Source organism: Mycteria americana, chromosome 10 (genome assembly GCF_035582795.1).
Source record: "Mycteria americana isolate JAX WOST 10 ecotype Jacksonville Zoo and Gardens chromosome 10, USCA_MyAme_1.0, whole genome shotgun sequence".
NCBI lineage: Eukaryota > Metazoa > Chordata > Aves > Ciconiiformes > Ciconiidae > Mycteria > Mycteria americana.
The window spans coordinates 12,093,610-12,111,649 of record NC_134374.1 but is presented as its reverse complement, the minus strand read 5'-3'; the positions used below and the strand labels follow the sequence as shown (position 1 = coordinate 12,111,649).

The window sequence follows — 18,040 nt, the reverse complement described above, 5'->3', positions numbered from 1 at the left end:
CAGTGTTACAAATGGCTGTATTGAGTCAGACCAAAGGTGGGTCTGGCTCTGTGGCCGCAGGTGGGATGCCTGGGGAGGAGTGGAAGACTAGAAGAAACTCATGATAAACTCTTAGGCTCCAGTGAGCAGCTGCTTGGGTGGTATTTGTTTAATGGTGATTCTTTTTCTCCATAAACTTGTCAATTACTTTCTGAACTCATGTGAACTCTTTTCCTCCATGATAACATGTGGGAAGGAGCTTCAGAGGATGCATTGTGTGAAGAGCTACTTCCTCCTGCTGGAACCTGTTCTTGAACTTTCTTTTCATTCTTGTATTACAGATAGTGAGTAACCACAACTTTCTTCTCTGCTTTATATTCTTTCTCCTTGGGTATCTTTGTGCTGAGGAGTTTCCTTAGAAAGTGTGTAAGGGGAAAAACCATTACCCTTGCTTTTCCATGTTCTGTAAGTTCCACAGTCATCTTCAGGTGGACATTGACATTGCTTAATTGACCATAATAAGCAGTGCCTGTCCTTATGTTTAAAGATCATCTCCTCTTAGCTATAAAAGAATTTGGTGTTTTTTCTGTAATGCTGACAGGCTTGATGTTAAGAGCAGTTGTGAGCCTGCAAGCCAGCATACCTGTGACTGTGGGAGGAAACAAAAACAAACCTAGCTGTTTGTCACCTCTTTGTACCAACATTTTTAAATAAGCTGGGGCTTGCTTGCTTCAGTCTGGAAGGGAGGGGGACAAGGCAGGGAAACAGCTGTTTGCAAACCCCAATTCCTTCACCAGTAGTGAAAGGGGGGCTGTTAGTGTGGCCACTCCTCATCTTCCTTCTTCCTAACAGATTTTGTGCAAGCATGTCAGCTGGAGGTAAATCCTGTTGTTTAAATCCCTGAGCCACGTCCAGGTGAGGCTGGCATCTAGGTGGGAGTGGTGGGTGGGAAACAAGCAGTGTGTGAATACTTGGACACGGCGGGTGAAGACAAGGGAAGTTGTCATCTCAAAAAGAGCAGCAGGTAAACACAACAAGTTGCCTTTGTTCTGAAAACAGGTCTTGCTCTGAGACAGGGTAAACAAGAAGCAAGCCGGGCAAAGCAGCACAAGGGGCTTTCCCTGTGGCCTTGGTAGAAGTGAAGGCGCAGAGGAGTGCCAGCTTTAGGCCAGGAGGAAGTGAAAGCAGCAAATCTGTTTGGGGGAGCTGCTGCTGAGTGCTTTGGTGCTTCCTCCCCCCTTCGGTTATTGATGCCCTTTTGTGTTACTAGTCAGGAAGAGCAAAGAACAGCTTATGTGGGAGCTTGCTCCTTCATGGTGTGAGGCTTTGTCTGGTGTGTTCTCCCTTCGCCTTTACTGGCACTATGAACCCTCTCAGGTTTTCTAGAGTGCGCTTGGCTGGGTGCTCTGCTCCAAAGCAATGTCCTTTGAGACCTCGTTCTGTTCTGCTTCCCACTTTGCTTGCTGTGGCCCCTTGTCAAACTCACCCTTTGCCTTCTGTTCCCTTCGGCAGTGCTGGCTCTGAATACCTCAGTGCTCCCAGGTGGTTGGAGCTTAGCTGTGGAGTCTATTCTCTGAATAAATCCACGAGTTTATTCTTTTTACCCTCCAACGTTCAGCTCTTAAACCTGTGGGAGGTTTGGGAGATTACCTGATTGTTGCTGGCCAAGCCTGAATCTGTCAAGCTCAGACTGACAGTGAGCCCCGATGCCGTGGGGCAGTGATTGTATCTCAACTTCACGGCCTTGTTAACAGCTCTGCGTTCCTCTGCCACCTCTTCCACTCTTGCCGTGATCATTTGTGCATCAGTTCACATGAAAGCATAAGCTTTTCGGGGCAGATCTGTCTGCACAGTGCTCGGTAGGACCGACCCCTGATACAGAAGAGATCGATAGGTCACTTCAGTCAGTGCCAGAGGGGTGGAAAGTCTGGCTGGGCGTAGCCTGTGTTCAGTCTTTTCTGCCTGTGGTCTTTGGATCTTGAAGCTAAACCACTGCTGCTCTGCTGTTGTACCTATTTCTAGAGAGGTCTCCAAGCTACTTGGTTGCATTGAAATAGGTGTGTGATCTTTCCAGCCGGAATGCAGATGTTTCTAGACACAAAACAAGGCAGGCAATATGAGGGCAGTCAAGTGCAAAGTGAAAAATAAGATTTTTGGGTTTTGCAGGGTCAAAAGTCTTCCTGAGTCTTTCCTAAGCAGAAAAGAGGCTTATGGATGTACTGGATCAGCCGAGCAGATGTCACAACTGTGATCTGACATGTGGTCTCACATGTTAAATCTTGCATCTGTCAGTAGATTAATGTGATGATACTTGAGCTGATTAAGTGTGTCCCTTTATATGACAGCAGGCATGTTTTTCCAATTCTGGAGACTCCACGGAAGTCTGGCCCTCAAACACTTGCACACTGTAGCCCTTCCAGTTTGATATGCATGCAAGAATGTTGGCTTGTAGAAATGGTGGGTTGCTGAGGATAATCAGTTTGCAAATGTGCTGTCTTGCTTTGAGAAGCGCAGATTATGTGCTTTTACGGAAGACTTGGGACAACATACACTTAGTGAGTGTCTCTAGATCATTAAAAGGGGATGTGTATGGTATGACTCTAAGCAAGTGGCAGTTTTTCTACTTCAGTTTGATAGCAATCAAAGCCAAGGCCTCACCTCTAAACAGTCATGCGTTAGGGATGGTGGGCTTGGTCAGTATAATGAGCTGCTGTTAACATAGCTGCAAGACAGTTACTTCCTTTCTGAACTGGAGCTTGCTGGCCACTGGCAGTTTTTTCAATAACAAGCAAGAAAAAAAACTTAAGGGTCAGTTGAAGAGCAAAAAAAAAAGTACTAATAGCTAGAAATCTAGGTGGAAACAAGGTAGGCAAAATTCATTATGGGATCACTGACTGTAGGACACCATGCAGTTGCAATAAGAAAAACCTTCTAGAGATTATTGTAGTCTTGGTGTCATTCTGAACAGAACCTAAAAGGGGAAATGAGAGACGCTTTCTGATAATGGTATCCTGTTGAAGTATTGAACAGCTTATGCCTTCCCCCCATTATGTTCAGGGCTGAGAGAATACTGTTAATACTGATGCTTTCTCTGCCAAAGCATGTGAGTCTAATTCTTGCACTGTTTTTATTTCCAGGTAGTGTGAAGTCATGGCTATCTTGTTCGCTGTTGTGGCGAGGGGCACAACCATCCTTGCCAAACATGCCTGGTGTGGAGGAAACTTCCTGGAGGTGACAGAGCAGATCCTGGCAAAAATACCATCTGAAAACAACAAACTGACCTATTCACATGGGAAGTGAGTAATGCTTCTCTTCTGGGTATGGGAGGAGAGACTAGTGAACATGCACGAGGGTAGGAATAAATGGAGTGTAGCTACACTCATATTTGGATGTGTTAGTATGCTGATTGAATGTGCGGTCAGCTTAATAGCAACTTTTTTTCCACCAGAACTTTGCAGCATAACCAGGATTTGAATTTAGCTTAAGCCATAAATACCAAAGCAGTTGATACGAAATCAAGTTTTCTATTTTTATAAATAGAGGGTGCTCAGCTGTGGATATCAAACTGTTGGAGTCTTTGGTATTTGGCTTGTGGAATCTTTTGCTGGCTTTTCTGAGGCTTGAACATGGCTTTAGGTAAAAATGTCACCCTTCTCAGATCACTTGTGGATCCTGGTTGCTTAAAGTCATGCTGGTAGATGTTGTAGAGTCATCCTGAGCTACCACAAATCCAGTCTGTGGGACAGAAGGATTTTTCTCAGGCCTGTAGAGATCTCTGAATGGCCCTTGGTTAATGCTGATAGAATGGAGGGATTAGCTGTTACATCGCCTGAGACTATGCTGACTTATTGCACATGTAAAGTAGGTAAGTGTGCTGGTGTGCAAGTAGATAATGTGCTGGTGTGCAAACTAAAGAAAGAACTGTGGAGAAAGCAAATTTTGAAGCGTTGGACCCCACTTCAGCTCTGTCTTTGTAATTGGCAGTGTGGCTGGATTCTCAGTATTGCCCAAGCTGTTGTGTTAAAGCTGTTTTGGCTGCCCGAGGCTTCAAGAGATAAGAATCGGGGTAGTCTTCCCACATCCTTCCCTAGCTTGGGAGCACTAAAAGTCTCTGGGGGAGAGATGTCCGAGGAAGCTGCCTGCCCTGCGGCCTAAAGTACTTTGGATGCTGAATCTTTTTTTTTTCCTACTGTAATTTTAAGGGTACAGTTATTTTCTTTTGTTTTAACTTTGCCTTGAGTGCTGTTCAACCAACTACAAAGTTGCGTTTTAGGAGTGCCGAAGTGCGTTTTTATAGACTAAAACTTGAATGGTGGTAGAGACTGGCTTGCTCTTTGCTGGGGGAGCACAGAGAGATAGGTAACTAATGCATCTACGCTTGCAAAGCATGCTGCAAAGTGTGCAATCTTTTGCTCATGACTGACTGTTTCCTTAACGAGGATTTAACAAATGTGGCAGAAGATCACTGCAGTTTGTAGTGGTTCTGCTTTGCATTGTGCTATTAAAACATACAGGTGCCATTCTGCAGCTCTGGGCACTGAGCTTAGATTCAGAGTGTCTCCTCTGCTAAAGTCAGTCTCTTCTGACAAGGCTTAGATTGGCGCTTTTTCTGTGATTTGGACAACCACCTCTTCGGTCGGAATCTGTCAGCCCTGCCTTCCTTCTAGGAGAGGGGAAGGAAGAGTTCTTAGCCATCTGTTTGGGGGGATTGAATATTTTCACACACACTTGCTTGGAGCTGGCAACTTCTTCCTGCTGTCAAAAAGCAAGGTTTTTGGTTTGAAGAGATACAGAATAGCCTCTTTTTTTTTTCCTTGACCAGGATAACTGGGCAGAACGTGAAAGCTGTGAAGCTGAGTGAGCACAAGGAGTTGTCGTTCTTCCCGTCTGTAGGGTTTCAGGGATCCTTCTGCCTTGCCAGGGTCCCAGCCTGTAGGCTAGAAAATTGCCCTGTTATCTCTCAGTGTCTAGGATCGTTTCTCCTCTTCTGAAACAGGAAAAAACTTGAGTTTCTTCTAACTTTGTTTGAACTTCTTAAACTCATTAAATGAGTTATTTTTGTTTTTAGAGAAGAAATTCTGTGCCTTTTATCACAGAATCGTATAGGTAGGAAAAGACCTTTAAGATCAAGTCCAGCCATAAACCTAACACTACCAAGCCCACCACTACACCATGTCCCTAAGCACCTCATCCAAACGTCTTTTAAATACTCCAGGGATGGGGACTCCACCACTTCCCTGGGCAGCCTGTTCCAGTGCTTGATAACCCTTTCAGTGAAGTAAAATTTCCTCATATCCAGTCTAAACCTCCCCTGGCGCAACTTGAGGCCATTTCCTCTCATCCCATCACTTGTTACCTGGGAGAAGAGACCGACCCCACCTCTCTACCCCCTCCTTTCAGGCAGTTGTAGAGAGCGATGAGGTCTCCCCTCAGCCTCCTTTTCTCCAGGCTGAACAACCCCAGGTCCTCAGCCGCTCCCCATCAGCCTTGTGCTCCAGACCCTTCCCCAGCTCCGTTGCCTTTCTCTGGACACGCTCCAGCCCCTCAATGTCTCTCTGGGAGTGAGGGGCCCAACACTGAACACAGCATTCGAGGTGCGGCCTCACCAGTGCCCAGTACAGGGGACAATCACTGCCCTAGTCCTGCTGGCCACACTATTCCTGATACAAGCCAGGATGCCATTGGCCTTCTTGGCCACCTGGGCACACTGCTGGCTCATGTTCAGCTGGCTGTTGACCAACACCCCCAGGTCCTTTTCCGCCGGGCACTTTCCAGCCGCTCTTCCCCAAGCCTGTAGCGTTGCATGGGGTTGCTGTGGCCCAAGTGCAGGACCCGGCACTGAGCCCTGTTGAACCTCACACAGTTGGCCCCGGCCCATCGACCCAGACTGTCCATGTCCCTCTGCAGAGCCTTCCTCCCCTCAGCAGATCAACACTCCCGCACAACTTGGTGTCATCTGCAAACTCAATGAGGGTGCACTCGATCCCCTGGTCCAGACCATTGATGAAGATATTGAACGGGACTGGCCCCAGCACAGAGCCCTGGGGGACACCACTGGTGACCGGCCACCAGCTGGAGTGAACTCCATTCACCACCACTCTTTGGGCCCGGCCGTCCAGCCAGTTCTTTACCCAGCGAAGAGTACGCCCGTCCAAGCCATGAGCAGCCAGTTTCTCCAGGAGAATGCTGTGGGAAACCGTGTCGAAGGCTTTACTGAAGTCTAGACAGACAACATCCACAGCCTTTCCCTCATCCACTAAGCGGGTCACCTTGTCATAGAAGGAGATCAGGTTGGTCAAGCAGGACCTGCCTTTCCTGAACCCATGCTGACGGGGCCTGATCCTTTGGTTATCCTCTACATGCCGTGTGATGGCACTCAGGATGATCTGCTCCATAACCTTCCCCGGCACCGAGGTCAGGCTGACAGGCCTGTAGTTCCCTGGGTCCTCCTTCCAGCCCTTCTTGAAGATGGGCGTCACATTTGCTAATCTCCAGTCAACTGGGACCAGGATATAATCTCCATTATAATAGCCATTATACAATCTCCAAGGAAAACCAGCCCTCTAGCATCAGGAGTTCTTGGGGTTATTCTGTCTCTGCTGTTAAGATTCTTCTACAAGTCACTGGGGAGCCTACAAGGTAGTACCAGACAAGCTTTACCTCTCCCCTTCCAGAAAGGAGGAGCAATAGTTGCAGATATGCAGGAATTGGTTTTTTTTTTTTTTTTTGCATGAGAACAGACCTTCAGGGCAGTAAACTATACTTCTAGCCCACCCCTAAAGCTTATTTCAATGTCTCGTATCTATATAATACAAAACCTGAGTTTGAAAGCTGCTGAGCTGTGCCCTTAGAGCTGTACAAGGCGACTGCTGTGCAGCACGTACATTAACTTGCTTTTATTCTGGACTTTGTAAGAGGGTCCACATGCTGGCTGGGGAAACTTTTGGTAATACACAAATGTCAAAGTGAAAGGATACATAGAGTATTTAATTAGGAAAAAAAAAAAAGTATTCATGTGGCCTCTTTGCAACTCTGTTCCTATTTTGTCCTGCTGTACTCAGCAGAAGAATACATCACCTACTGAAGTACCAAATGGTGGTGAGGGGGCAATGTAAGAAAAAAGCAACAGCTAAAGCCAGTGAGTTGAACTAGAATGCTCTGATCAGTTCTGGTTTGGGTTTAGTTGTGTACAAACTGAAGGGTTTTTTTTTTTTTGGTGGGCCTAAAATAACACTTGGTTTTTAATTTTGATAGGAAAATACTGCTTTGAACTGGTTTGCACTGTTTTTCAGAATACTGAGGGAGGGTTGCATTTAACGAACGTCTGCGTTCGCTCAGCACCACCGAAAGCATCTTTATGTGAATAGTTAACCTAGCCACATGATTCAAGCCTGTTTAGCCTGATTATTGTTCTAATTCATTTTCTGCTGTGGTTGCTTTTGTCTCTTAGCCTTTGCAATGAAAACCAAAGGCAGCGCAACCCAGTGGTCATACAAACAAGGCTAAAGAAGCAAGTCACTGTACCAGCGAGGTTCACTAAAGTGTTATCTTTCTGGTCACTGTAATTAACGGCAGCTCGTGTCACATGTGAACTAGTGCATGGATGCTTGTATGTAGGTTGACTAAGATTAGACATAAATCTTACCCCTGCATGTCCTGTCAAGGTTTTGTTTTTACAAGTAAGTAGCTGGAAGAATGTGGAACTGCAGTTGTTTGGCAACTAGATGTCCCACGAAGTTATTGCTAAGCATGGAGTGCTGTGAAGTATGTGTGAGGCCAGTGATTCTTTAACATGTAGGTGGTTTCTAATTCAGTGCAACTTACAGGAATGGAGACACTTACCTCCACAAAGATGGCTGGAATGTGTCGGCATCTGTGTGATTTCCTGTAGAGTAACTGGACTTTGCTCTTCTACTTCTCCAGCCCTTGAAGGCCCTGCAGGCAGTAGTGTCTTCTAGAATATTAGCTCTACGGCAGCTCCAAATGACCTTTTTTTCTTTTTTTCTTCTCTGCAGTTACCTGTTTCATTACATCTGCCAAGACAGGATTATATACCTCTGCATCACAGATGATGTAAGTGTTTTGGTTACAGCTATTGCACAGACAGGCTGTTTGCAGGTTTGGGCTTTTTTTGTATCTGTATGTCAAAGAAAATCAATAGTGGGTGCTAATCTGAGGTGCCTTTTCTTCCCATTGGAGCTACTGCTTGTGTTCTCATTCACATCAGTTACAGCTTTGAAGTCTAAGCCTGGAGCTCAAATGCACCTGAATAGTTCTGAGGTTAAGTTCTTGGTTTTGCCTAGTTTCTCTCTTAGCAGCCCCAGTGCAGTAGAATGTAGATGTCAAGGCTAGCATTTAATTGTCAGTGAAATATGCATAATACTCTTCAATTCTGGAAGCGTTGAAGCAAAAACTTCTTCCTCACTGGAAAAAGGTACCAGGCACAGAATTAGAACTATGGATACCCCAGTAAAGTCTGCTGCCAACCGATGTCCAGGAAGCTGAGACTGAAATCTGGCTGCTACTCACACCTCGGGATAACCAGTCAAATCCCATAGTGTTATGCACAGCGTGCCTGTTAAGAACTGATAATTACAGTTTCTCTACAATTGGCTACGTGCCCCGTACGCTTCATTATTCCTGACTTGATACAGCTCTGGACATGGTCTGCTCTCTTCCTTCCAGGACTTTGAACGATCCAGAGCCTTCAGCTTCCTGAATGAAATCAAGAAGAGGTTTCAGACCACATATGGCTCAAGAGCACAGACAGCCCTTCCCTATGCAATGAACAGCGAGTTCTCAAGTGTCTTAGCTGCACAGCTGGTGAGATCTGTTGCTAAATGGGATTTCCCTAACAGTCCAAACTTCTCCCCAGAAATTCTCCTTGTATTTTCTCACTCGGAACTGAAGCGCCATGCTGAACCTGGGTATACAGCCAGGGGAGTTGGCTGTTTTCCCCGCGCTTACCCTGCAGCTGGGTTGCTTCACTACTTTGGTGGTAAAAATGAGTTGGGGTTAATAGTGATGCACTAACTGTTTGTACCAGGTAGCTGCACCGGAGATTAGATTTTAATGGTAACATTTGAAACACCAAACCTAGTTCCAGTTGACCATCCAGTGCAAGCTAACATCACTGTCATGTAAGAGAGAGACAAATGCATGTTCGTCTGTTTCTGTTAAACTAAACTTCAGAACTTGAGTATCTAGTAATCCCTAACTGCCTCTCGCTTCTCTCCTTCTTATTTCATGGTAATTTCAGTGGCACACTGCTGGAGTGTGACGGGGTATTTGCTTATGGTACTGCATCCTTTTCAGGAGGAAAGAAAACTGGGCTTGGATTATAGTCAAGTGCTGCATACAGAACCATGGTAGACTCTCCAGCTAGCTTGCACAGAGGCTCCAAGGATTTACATTCCCAAGATAAGCAGGAGGTTAAAGAGCAGGATAAATGACTTGTGAAAGGTCCCGCATTCTCTGAGCTGAGATTTGCCTTGGACCCTTCCAACCCCAAAATTAAAAGTATGAGGGTATTTCAAAAGTGAGGGGAATATCTATTTCACCCTCAACGTGCACTTTTCAGCTGAGGCTGTAGTGGTGTTTAGGACGATGCTGGATTCCGAGTCTAGGGACTGTAGGCACTGTAGTCTTCGCAAGGTGAGTTGCTCCACCAGTATGATTCCAGTCTGGTGGAATCATACAAGATGAAGGAAGCCCATGTCAGTGGGGTCTATGCAGGCACTGAACAACAGCATGGAAGGGCTGTGGGACAGAGAGCCTTGCGAGGAAGACAGCTGCAGCGAGGAAAGCTGCTGTCAGGGGGCTGCCTGCAGTGTCAGGCATCTTCCTGCCCACTGCTCTAGTGGTTACCTCATACTGGCACAGCTTGGTGTCCCAGTGGGATTGTAGTGGCACCCCTCTCCTGCCGTGTGAGAAGGCAGCAGTCTGTCCTAGCTTTCCCACTGGCAACGTAGCATGTTGCTTTCAGTTGCTGGAAGTGGACGGCACCGCTGTTCTGATGTGTTCTGGCTTGTGCCGTCTGATTTTATTGGCCCTGCTGACAGCTCAACTAAAGCTGAGTTCTGAATGTTGTTGTCAGGGCACATACAGAACACCATCAATCTCCTTTTTCAGAAATTTCCAGGTTTCAGAAGACTATTCTAGCTACTCTGGGTCTGTTCTTGGAGTCCTGAAGGAAAAGGCTGGGCTGGAATCTGCTTTCCTCTCGAAGTGCAGAGGAATTAGGTGCTTATTTTGCTTACCACAGGAATCTCATACGGCCTTGATGCTACCATCCCATTTTCACAAAAGTGCTTTGCTTGCTGTGTATTGTATTTGAGGTGTGGCAAAGCCCACAGCTGCCAGACAGGAGAGATTTGACTATATGCTTTATGTATTTTATTCACAGCAGTATATGGGTATAGCTTCTGAAGTATTTAAGTGCACAGCGTTGTGTTTGCATTTCCATTCAGCCCTCTATAGAATGAGATGCATTTCACAGAGCACTTTTTCTTAACGCACTGTTGACTTGATGTGTAACCTGGGTCTGCAAACAACACCCTGCCCTGCTTCAGTGGGGTTTTTTTGTGGGGGAGAGGAGGAGAAAAAGCAGAGCTGTTGCTCTAGGTGTGGGATTGGGCTGCTCTTTAAAATATGAGCTGTTAATGTAGTGGGAATGTTGCAGTTCACACTTCTCCCTGTTGTTTGGTCTGCAGTGGTACACTTCCAGCACCTGCAGAGAAAACAGGCCTGGGGAAAGCACAGGCCTGTTGCTAGATGTAATGTCCAATTAAATGAACAAAGTCAGATGGAAAATAGAGAAGGAATAAATAACTGCCCTGTGACTCACATGATCAATAGCCTTATTAGTGCACAAAACCTCAGGCTATATGGCCTACAAGGAAAGTGCTTTGAATCTTCTGTTGAAGACTTAAGAGTCCTTAATTGACTACAGACAACTTCATAACCTGAGCAATGTTGGTTTGGGGTTGTTTTTTTTGAGACCTCCCTTGAATTAAAGATAAGATGTCCTTGGAATATTGGCTTTCAGAGCTTGTACACAATCTGTATCTGGGGCAACTACAACTGGTGCTGTACACGTGGTGTAGGAGGCTCTCAATTTGCTCTGCTGTGGCTGGTGAGCATGTTGGTGCTGCTGTTCTCTGTGAAGGGCTTGGCTTTTTTCCTGCTGATCTACTGAAAGTGCCAGGTTTGGTGATATTACAGGTGCAGGAGGAGAGGTCCTTTGCTGGTGACCCATGAGCATAGCTCTTGCCTGTTAGTGGAGAAACCGGGCGAGCTTTATAACACTCTCCAGCAGTAATAGTTGCATGTTGAGGTGCAGGGGGAAGCCAGGACTCTGAGGTGGGTGAAGGTGAGGTGAGGATTTGCACTTGGACTGTTGCTGCCTGAAGTTTGTATTGGAGTTTGTGAAAGGAGCCATTGGTGCTGGTGCCCTCAGTGCCTAGCGGAGGTGATTTGGAGCCTGTAGAGTTGCAGAAACTGTCCTTTGGCTTATGCAGCAGATAGAAAGCAATGAATAATAATGCTCGTGTGGCTCCAGAAGGGCCCAATGCATTGTGCGTAATAAATTAGATTAACTTCCTATGCGTGATAGGGCTGAGTTTTTCTTCTCCACCAGGCTTTGATATGTGGAGACTGAAACTATATGAAGTGATGACTCATCAAATTGTAAGCTGTTCATGGCTGGAGTAAGCTTAATGAATTGCCTTATCAGAAGAGCCAGGCAGTCTTCAGAGCCATGGTGTTGATATTCCTCTAAAAATCCCAGCCTTTCCATTTCTCTAAAGCACGAGAGGAGCTGCCTACCTTAGCTTTTGCATATTGATAGAAATCCAGGCATCAACTAATAGAAGTTCAGCGATGACAGAAAGCTCTTCCCTCGAATGGCTCTAAAACTTGCTGAGATGAGAGCCTTGATCAAATATTACATGTAGTGCAAGAGCAGGACTGTTATCTAGGTGATTTCTGTAACTTAAGGAATTTAACTACTGTGAGGCTGAGGGTGGAGGAGGAGATCATATGGTGGTTCAGTATTATCTGTGTGCTACAACTCCAGTGTAGGGAGGCTACGCTTCCAGTAAAACCAGTGACCAGCTTTGATAGCATGCCAGTTCTGCACCTTCCCCTAAAAAACTTAACCTCTGAGGAGAAGGTTCAAAGGAGCCGTTGCATTCAATGCCAGAGCCATTAATTATGACCTGAGTATGTGAATGCTGTTAGTGTTAGAGACTCTTTGCTTCCCGTGTTGTCAGAAATGGATGCAAATCGAACACTTATTCAGAAGAAAATTGGGGTTTACATAGCCACAGGGGTGGTCATGAAGGAAAGCAATCGTGATCTAGTCCTGGCCTCTGCTGTCGGTCTCCTTAGATGGTCTCTTATTAAAGAAGAGATGCTTCGTGAAGGTCTTCAGATGTGAGTGCAATGGCTACAAGTTTAGAGGAAAACAGCGGTTTATGAGTTTTGCTAGAGAGACCTGTTTCCCTGGGTGAAGGTGACTTAGAGTGGGATAATAGGAGCTGTGGCTAGCAATGCTTGACTGCAAAAGACCTGTGATGAGAGCAGTGACTTAAAATCAATCCAGGAATAGCAGAACTTAATTATCCAATGCTGACTTCACCTCAGTTTCCCTCCTTTGATTCTGCAAATGCTGAGACCCCTTTTGACCTGGGGATGTTGGCTAGTGCTGCTCTCGCCTGCCAGCCTGAACCATGCAGTCACCGAAGGTTCACTTGTGATCCCAAACCCTGAAGAGCGGTCTTTGAGTGAAGTCCCTGTCACTTCTGAAGGGAAGAGAATTAAGGGGGAGGGATGACAGGAACGGTGCACAGGTTAGCAACATGTCATGTTTTTTGGCTTGCTTCTGTGAGGCTGCAGAACGGAGTGTGCTTCTGTAGGTATCTGACAAGCTAGCAGGTGAGCTTGCTCCACCCAGACACCGAGCAGCCCACTGGGGTATCTAGTGCGTGCTTCTTCCACTGGCTGTAATACACCACAGGGATTCAATATCAGCAAAGCTGTCGGCAAGTGCCAGGCTGTAGCTAGGAGGTGGCATGAGAAATCCTCCTAGGTGGGTCTAGTACGCAGCAGACTGGCTCCTGGCTGCCTGGCAGTTCAAACTGGCCATCTTCAACATCCTCTGGTGTGGTGTTTCCAGTTCACAGGCCCTCCTTATCTTTGCTGGAACTCCCTCTGATGCTCACCTGCAGAGACGGCTGCATGCTGTCTTCCTTGTGGAATTGCAGGACTCTCTTGATATGTTCTAGAGATAAGTAGAGAAAGTCATGAAAGTGTGTTGCCTTCATAAACAGTTCAGAAATGATGTGTGGGAGTGGGACTGCTGATAGTAGCCCAGGCATTTAGTGAACCAAATCTCACAGATTCTTGTCTTAACTTTCCTTCCTTGCTGCCAATTGCTTAGACTTTCAAAGGGGGCTGTTTATTTCTGGGCACTCTGGAAGTTGCAGGCACCTGGCTGCCTTGCAGCTCCTGCAGTGCAGGAGCAGATGCGCATATGTGATCTGTAAGTGGCTGAGAAAGTCAGATTTTGGTCTGCTACCCACTTACAAATGTCTCGGGTAATTTGAAAACTCGCGTTTATGTCTGCGCTGTTCTGTAGGGACCAGGAGTTTCCTTTTTTGTCTTAAGGAACTGAAGTGCAACGTTGAGGCTCCCTGCTTTCACTGACTATTCATTTGTTACAGAAATACCACTCGGAGAGCAAGGGCACTGACCAGGTGGCAGAGACGCAAGCTCAAATCGATGAACTTAAAGGAATCATGGTTCGAAACATAGGTATCTGGCTTCCCTCAGTGCCACGCATGCAGAGTTCCTCTGGGCCAGAACGGCAGTCCCGCAGGGAGAGTTTCCGAGAGTGAAGCTGATGGTGGGGTGGCCTCTCGTGACAGAATGAACCGATGAAGAAGGGGCTGGGGGAGCTCTGAGTTTGCAAGCTGTTACTTGCGTTGAGCTTGGTTGAGGGTGGCACGTGGGCGTGAGGAACGCTGTTTGAGATGAACTTGCACAGCTTGTGATGGGGTGAAGCTCGCTCTGGATTTGGTCTGTTTGCCGTTGTGGCTTTCCTGCAGCTGCTGTGAGGAAAATGCTCCTCAGTAGCTTGCTTTTGTGTGTGTGTGTGTGTCAGACTCTGGTTTGGGTTTTGACAAGTCTGACCACTTAAAATAGAGGGTTAGATCTGGGATTGACCAAATTGAGTCAGGTCAGTCCCAAAACGTAGCTTGTGTGAAGCGAGTACTGTTGCCTGGCAGTCCCTGAAGGGCTGAGAACTGCTTGATGTCTAATGAGCCACTGGCAAGAGCTCCTGGCTTGCAGTTGGGCTTGGGTATTGGACGCAGCTTTTTGCGCTGGGGTTCTACCTATAGATTTGGATTTTTGTCTCTTTCTCCAGACCTTGTGGCACAAAGAGGAGAGAAGCTGGAGTTGCTGATCGATAAAACAGAGAATCTCGTGGATTCGGTAAGTCTGGGGAAGAACTTAGAAATGGGGGAATAGTGTTACTGCACTGTGCTCATGAGGGAGCAGTGGAGGTGAAGACCAGCATCTAGAGCCACTTTTAAACAGACACTGAAGCATCTAGACCTACGGGTAATCCTTCCCTGCATCAGACGCAAGTCCTGTCTCATTTCTCCCCCTCCTTATAGAATCACTTAGGTTGGAAAAGACCCTTAAGGTCAAGTCCACCGTTAACGTAGCACTGCTGTTTCACAAGCTGCATCTCAGCCTTGCAGCTCCTTTAAGAGAATGAAGGTATCCCATGCATCTCTGTTCTGTATCCTGCCGGTACTGGTGGGATTTGTGGGGGACTGCTAAATACTGGGCTGCGCTGCTGGCCAAACGCTCTGCTCCCAGGGCCCAGCAGCCTGCTGCCCCGTCCTGTTAAAGAACCATCTTCAACTTGCTCCTGTTTGCTACAGCCAACGCACAGGCTAAGGCGCTGCCAGCACAAGCGGGGGTGTTTCTTGTCCTCATCTCTTGTGCCCAAGGCGGGGAAAACCCACCCTTTATCTGGAGCAATAGGAAAGCTAAAGATCGTAATTAAAACTTCTCTTGCAGCCTGGTCTGAAGTCAGCTTGACGCAGATAAGCTGGAAACATGTTAATCTGTGGAGTTGTTCTAGTATACCAACAGGGAAAGTGTAGCTGATTTAAAAAAAAAAAAAAAAAAAAAGCTGAGTTGTTCCACCTGAATAGTCTGTAAAAGACTCTGGAGCTTCATGGAGTGTTTCTAAGTGAGAAAAGACTGAAAAAACCTAAAATTTAATGTAATTATAAAGCATTATGTTATCTAGTAAAGTGTTGTACGCTCTGAAGCTTTTTAGTCTTTCCTCTGGGAATCCCTGGACCTGGCTCAGCATCTTCCTCTGCAGAGTCCTGGCTTGGCGCCCAATTCCTTTGGCACCTGACTCTCTGAAGTCAATCCTCAACCCAGCAGAGTGCCAGTATCTCCTGTATGGGCCTTGTGGAGATTCAAACATCTCTAAGCTGGCAAAAAGTATTCATGCTTTAGAGAGCTAGTAGAGATGCCTGGAGCTTACCCAGTAGGGAATACTGTCGTCCAGCTACCGGGTGTTTAAACCTTACCACTTCCTCAGGTGGTGGCAAGAAGTAGTCTAACCTCAGGTAATGCTTTAGACAAATGGACTGGAATTCCTTCAGCAATTAGGCTGAATTCATGTACGAGCTCCCCCAGGGAGTGTTGGTTCTTAGAAACCGTGCAGAAAATGAAGGGATGGGATATGCCTCTAGTGTGAATGTCTTGCAGCCCAATAGTGAGTGTCCTAGGAGATCCAGGGCTGAAGGTCTCAAACTTCAGAGCAGTGGACTGTGTTTTATCACTCCTGTATGAGCCTTGACCACCAGAATATTGTACATAAACCAAACCTGTTAGAACCCTCCTAGCAAGGAGGTGGCAAGGGCCCCCCTTAGGAAGGGAGGTCTGAAGAAGCTGGTGGTCAGAGTAGCCCTGTCCTCTGGAGAACCAGTCTGGGCTGAGATGAGGTGTGCTGGCATCCAGCAGTCTGCTTCCACGGGTAGAAGCTGCACCACTGAGCAAGAGAAGTGATCCCAAACTTCAGGTGGTGGCTGAGCATGGGAATCGGCTTGAAGTCAAAATTACAGTTCGCAGGGATGCAGTTCTGCCCGGGGTAGCCTTACCTGAAAAAGTTGGGGGGTGGTTTGCGGGGAAAACCTGAAAATCACCAGCAGAGTGTGCTGCTGAGTTGGCTTGTTCTGGGTGCTGCAGCCTTTCTCTGGGCAGGAATATCCTTGCATGAGCTGGGCAGGGAAAGCGTGTGAAGAGAGTTGCACTAATACGGCCTGGGGGGTTCCTGAGGTCATTTGGTGACCAAATGGGTGGAATTGCAGGATACGGAGAGGAGACTCGCAACAGGGCAACCACAGGCTTTCCATAAAATGCAGCAAGCCCAAGTACTGGAGGAAAGTTCTAGCATTAAAGGACTCGTCTAGCCCCTGTGGAACTGTTGTCGAGAGTAGCAATATGGGTTGTCTCATTTACAGTAATGAAGTTGCATGTAATATGTTGGTGATTAGATCAGTAGTTCCATAAATATTTTGGAGCACTTCAATTCCCAGAAGGTTGGGAGTCAAATGAGACCCCACCAGAAGTACCCCAAGGTAAACTCATCCTTGTGGGCAGCCTCCAGACCCAGCGATGTTCTGCGTTTAATTCTCCCAAGCTGAGCGCGGGAAGGCGCAGCCCCGAGCTGGTTCTGGACTGACTCTTACAGTTTATCTTGCCCCTGAAGTCGCATGGGAGAGTCTTCTCGATGCCTGTTGCGTTTTGTATTGGTGTACCGGCAGGAGTTCAGTGGCTCTGGAGGAGATGACTGCAGTGGTTTGGGTTATTAGGGAGGTGGTAGCTGGGAAAAGCCTCTTCATTTCGCTTCTTGGGATGCAGCTTCCTTGGCAGCAGGTTCAGGAATTAATTAGTTGTTTTACTTTCTCTTGTAGTCAGTCACTTTCAAAACTACCAGCAGGAACCTTGCTAGAGCCATGTGTATGAAGAACCTCAAGCTTACTATCGTCATCATCATCGTATCAATTGTAAGTATGGAGCACCTTTAGCTCTTAAGTCAGGCTTAACCACTAGAAAATGCCAATAGCATATTACTGTCTTTAGACCCGCCTGTACTCAGCTCTGTGCCTGGAAGGGTCTTTGCTGTAAAACAAGTGTTTTGATGGTCTCGTGTGAGGTGAGGAGAGAGGAGCGTCGTGCCAGGCAGCTTTTCTTGTCAAGGCAATGGGAAAAGCTTTCAGACAGCGCTGTCTAGCTTCTAAGTGCCTGTCATAGACAGCTGCCTTGCTAGCTCCATTAGAAGCTAAGGGATTGAGTTTATGGCTACTCTACCTGTAACAGCTTTTTGGGCCTTTGTCCTGTTGGTATCTTGTTATTTAACTTCAAAGAAGCTTTTTTCGATGTGACGGTGTACCTCCGGCCTGTAATAAATGCAAACAGGGCTAACGTGAGGATGCTGAAGTGTAATTGCAGGTTAGATGCGTGAAGTACTTTGTCACCACTGAACCTGCGTTTGTGTGTTGCTGGCGGACGGTTCTCATCCCCATGCTGCCGCAAGGATGTGGAGGAAGAGGCGCTGGCACAAAGCCCTGTAGGGCATTTGACAAGTTATTTAGGGTTTTGATAACCTGGGGCTTCCAAGCTTGTGTTTTGATTGCCAGGCCAAGTCAGCAGTTTGACTGAGTGATGGAAGTATGCTGCTCTACTGAAGTGGCCGTTTTCTTTCCCCAGGTTATCATCTATATCATTCTATCGGCTGCCTGTGGTGGGCTTGCGTGGCCAAGCTGTGTGCAGAAGTAACTGGAGGCACCTGGCGCTGGTCACTTGGAGATGAGAATCACAGGAGTGTGAAGAAGCAACCTGCAGAATAACTCTTAATCTGTCACTACTGTCACCTTCTCATTCTTCCATCCCTCCAGGACTTCAGACTTTTTTGCCTTATCACCCCAAACAGGCCCAGCTGGTCACTGCTTCTGTGCAGCTGTAA

General features: G+C 46.8%; 1 protein-coding gene across 5 annotated transcripts in view; it reads left to right on the top strand.

Moving 5' to 3' along the window:
- VAMP7 (vesicle associated membrane protein 7) overlaps positions 1-18,040 on the top strand; it is a 22,906-nt gene extending 4,866 nt beyond the window's left edge. For all 5 annotated transcript variants that reach the window (XM_075512726.1, XM_075512722.1, XM_075512724.1 and 2 more), the window contains 7 exons: positions 3,117-3,275; positions 7,995-8,052; positions 8,665-8,802; positions 13,704-13,794; positions 14,408-14,475; positions 16,989-17,081; positions 17,785-18,040. In XM_075512726.1, coding sequence (XP_075368841.1) covers positions 3,130-3,275; positions 7,995-8,052; positions 8,665-8,802; positions 13,704-13,794; positions 14,408-14,475; positions 16,989-17,081; positions 17,785-17,853 — 663 coding nt within the window. In that variant the 5' untranslated portion in view covers positions 3,117-3,129 and the 3' untranslated portion in view covers positions 17,854-18,040. The remainder of the gene's footprint in view (positions 1-3,116; positions 3,276-7,994; positions 8,053-8,664; positions 8,803-13,703; positions 13,795-14,407; positions 14,476-16,988; positions 17,082-17,784) is intronic.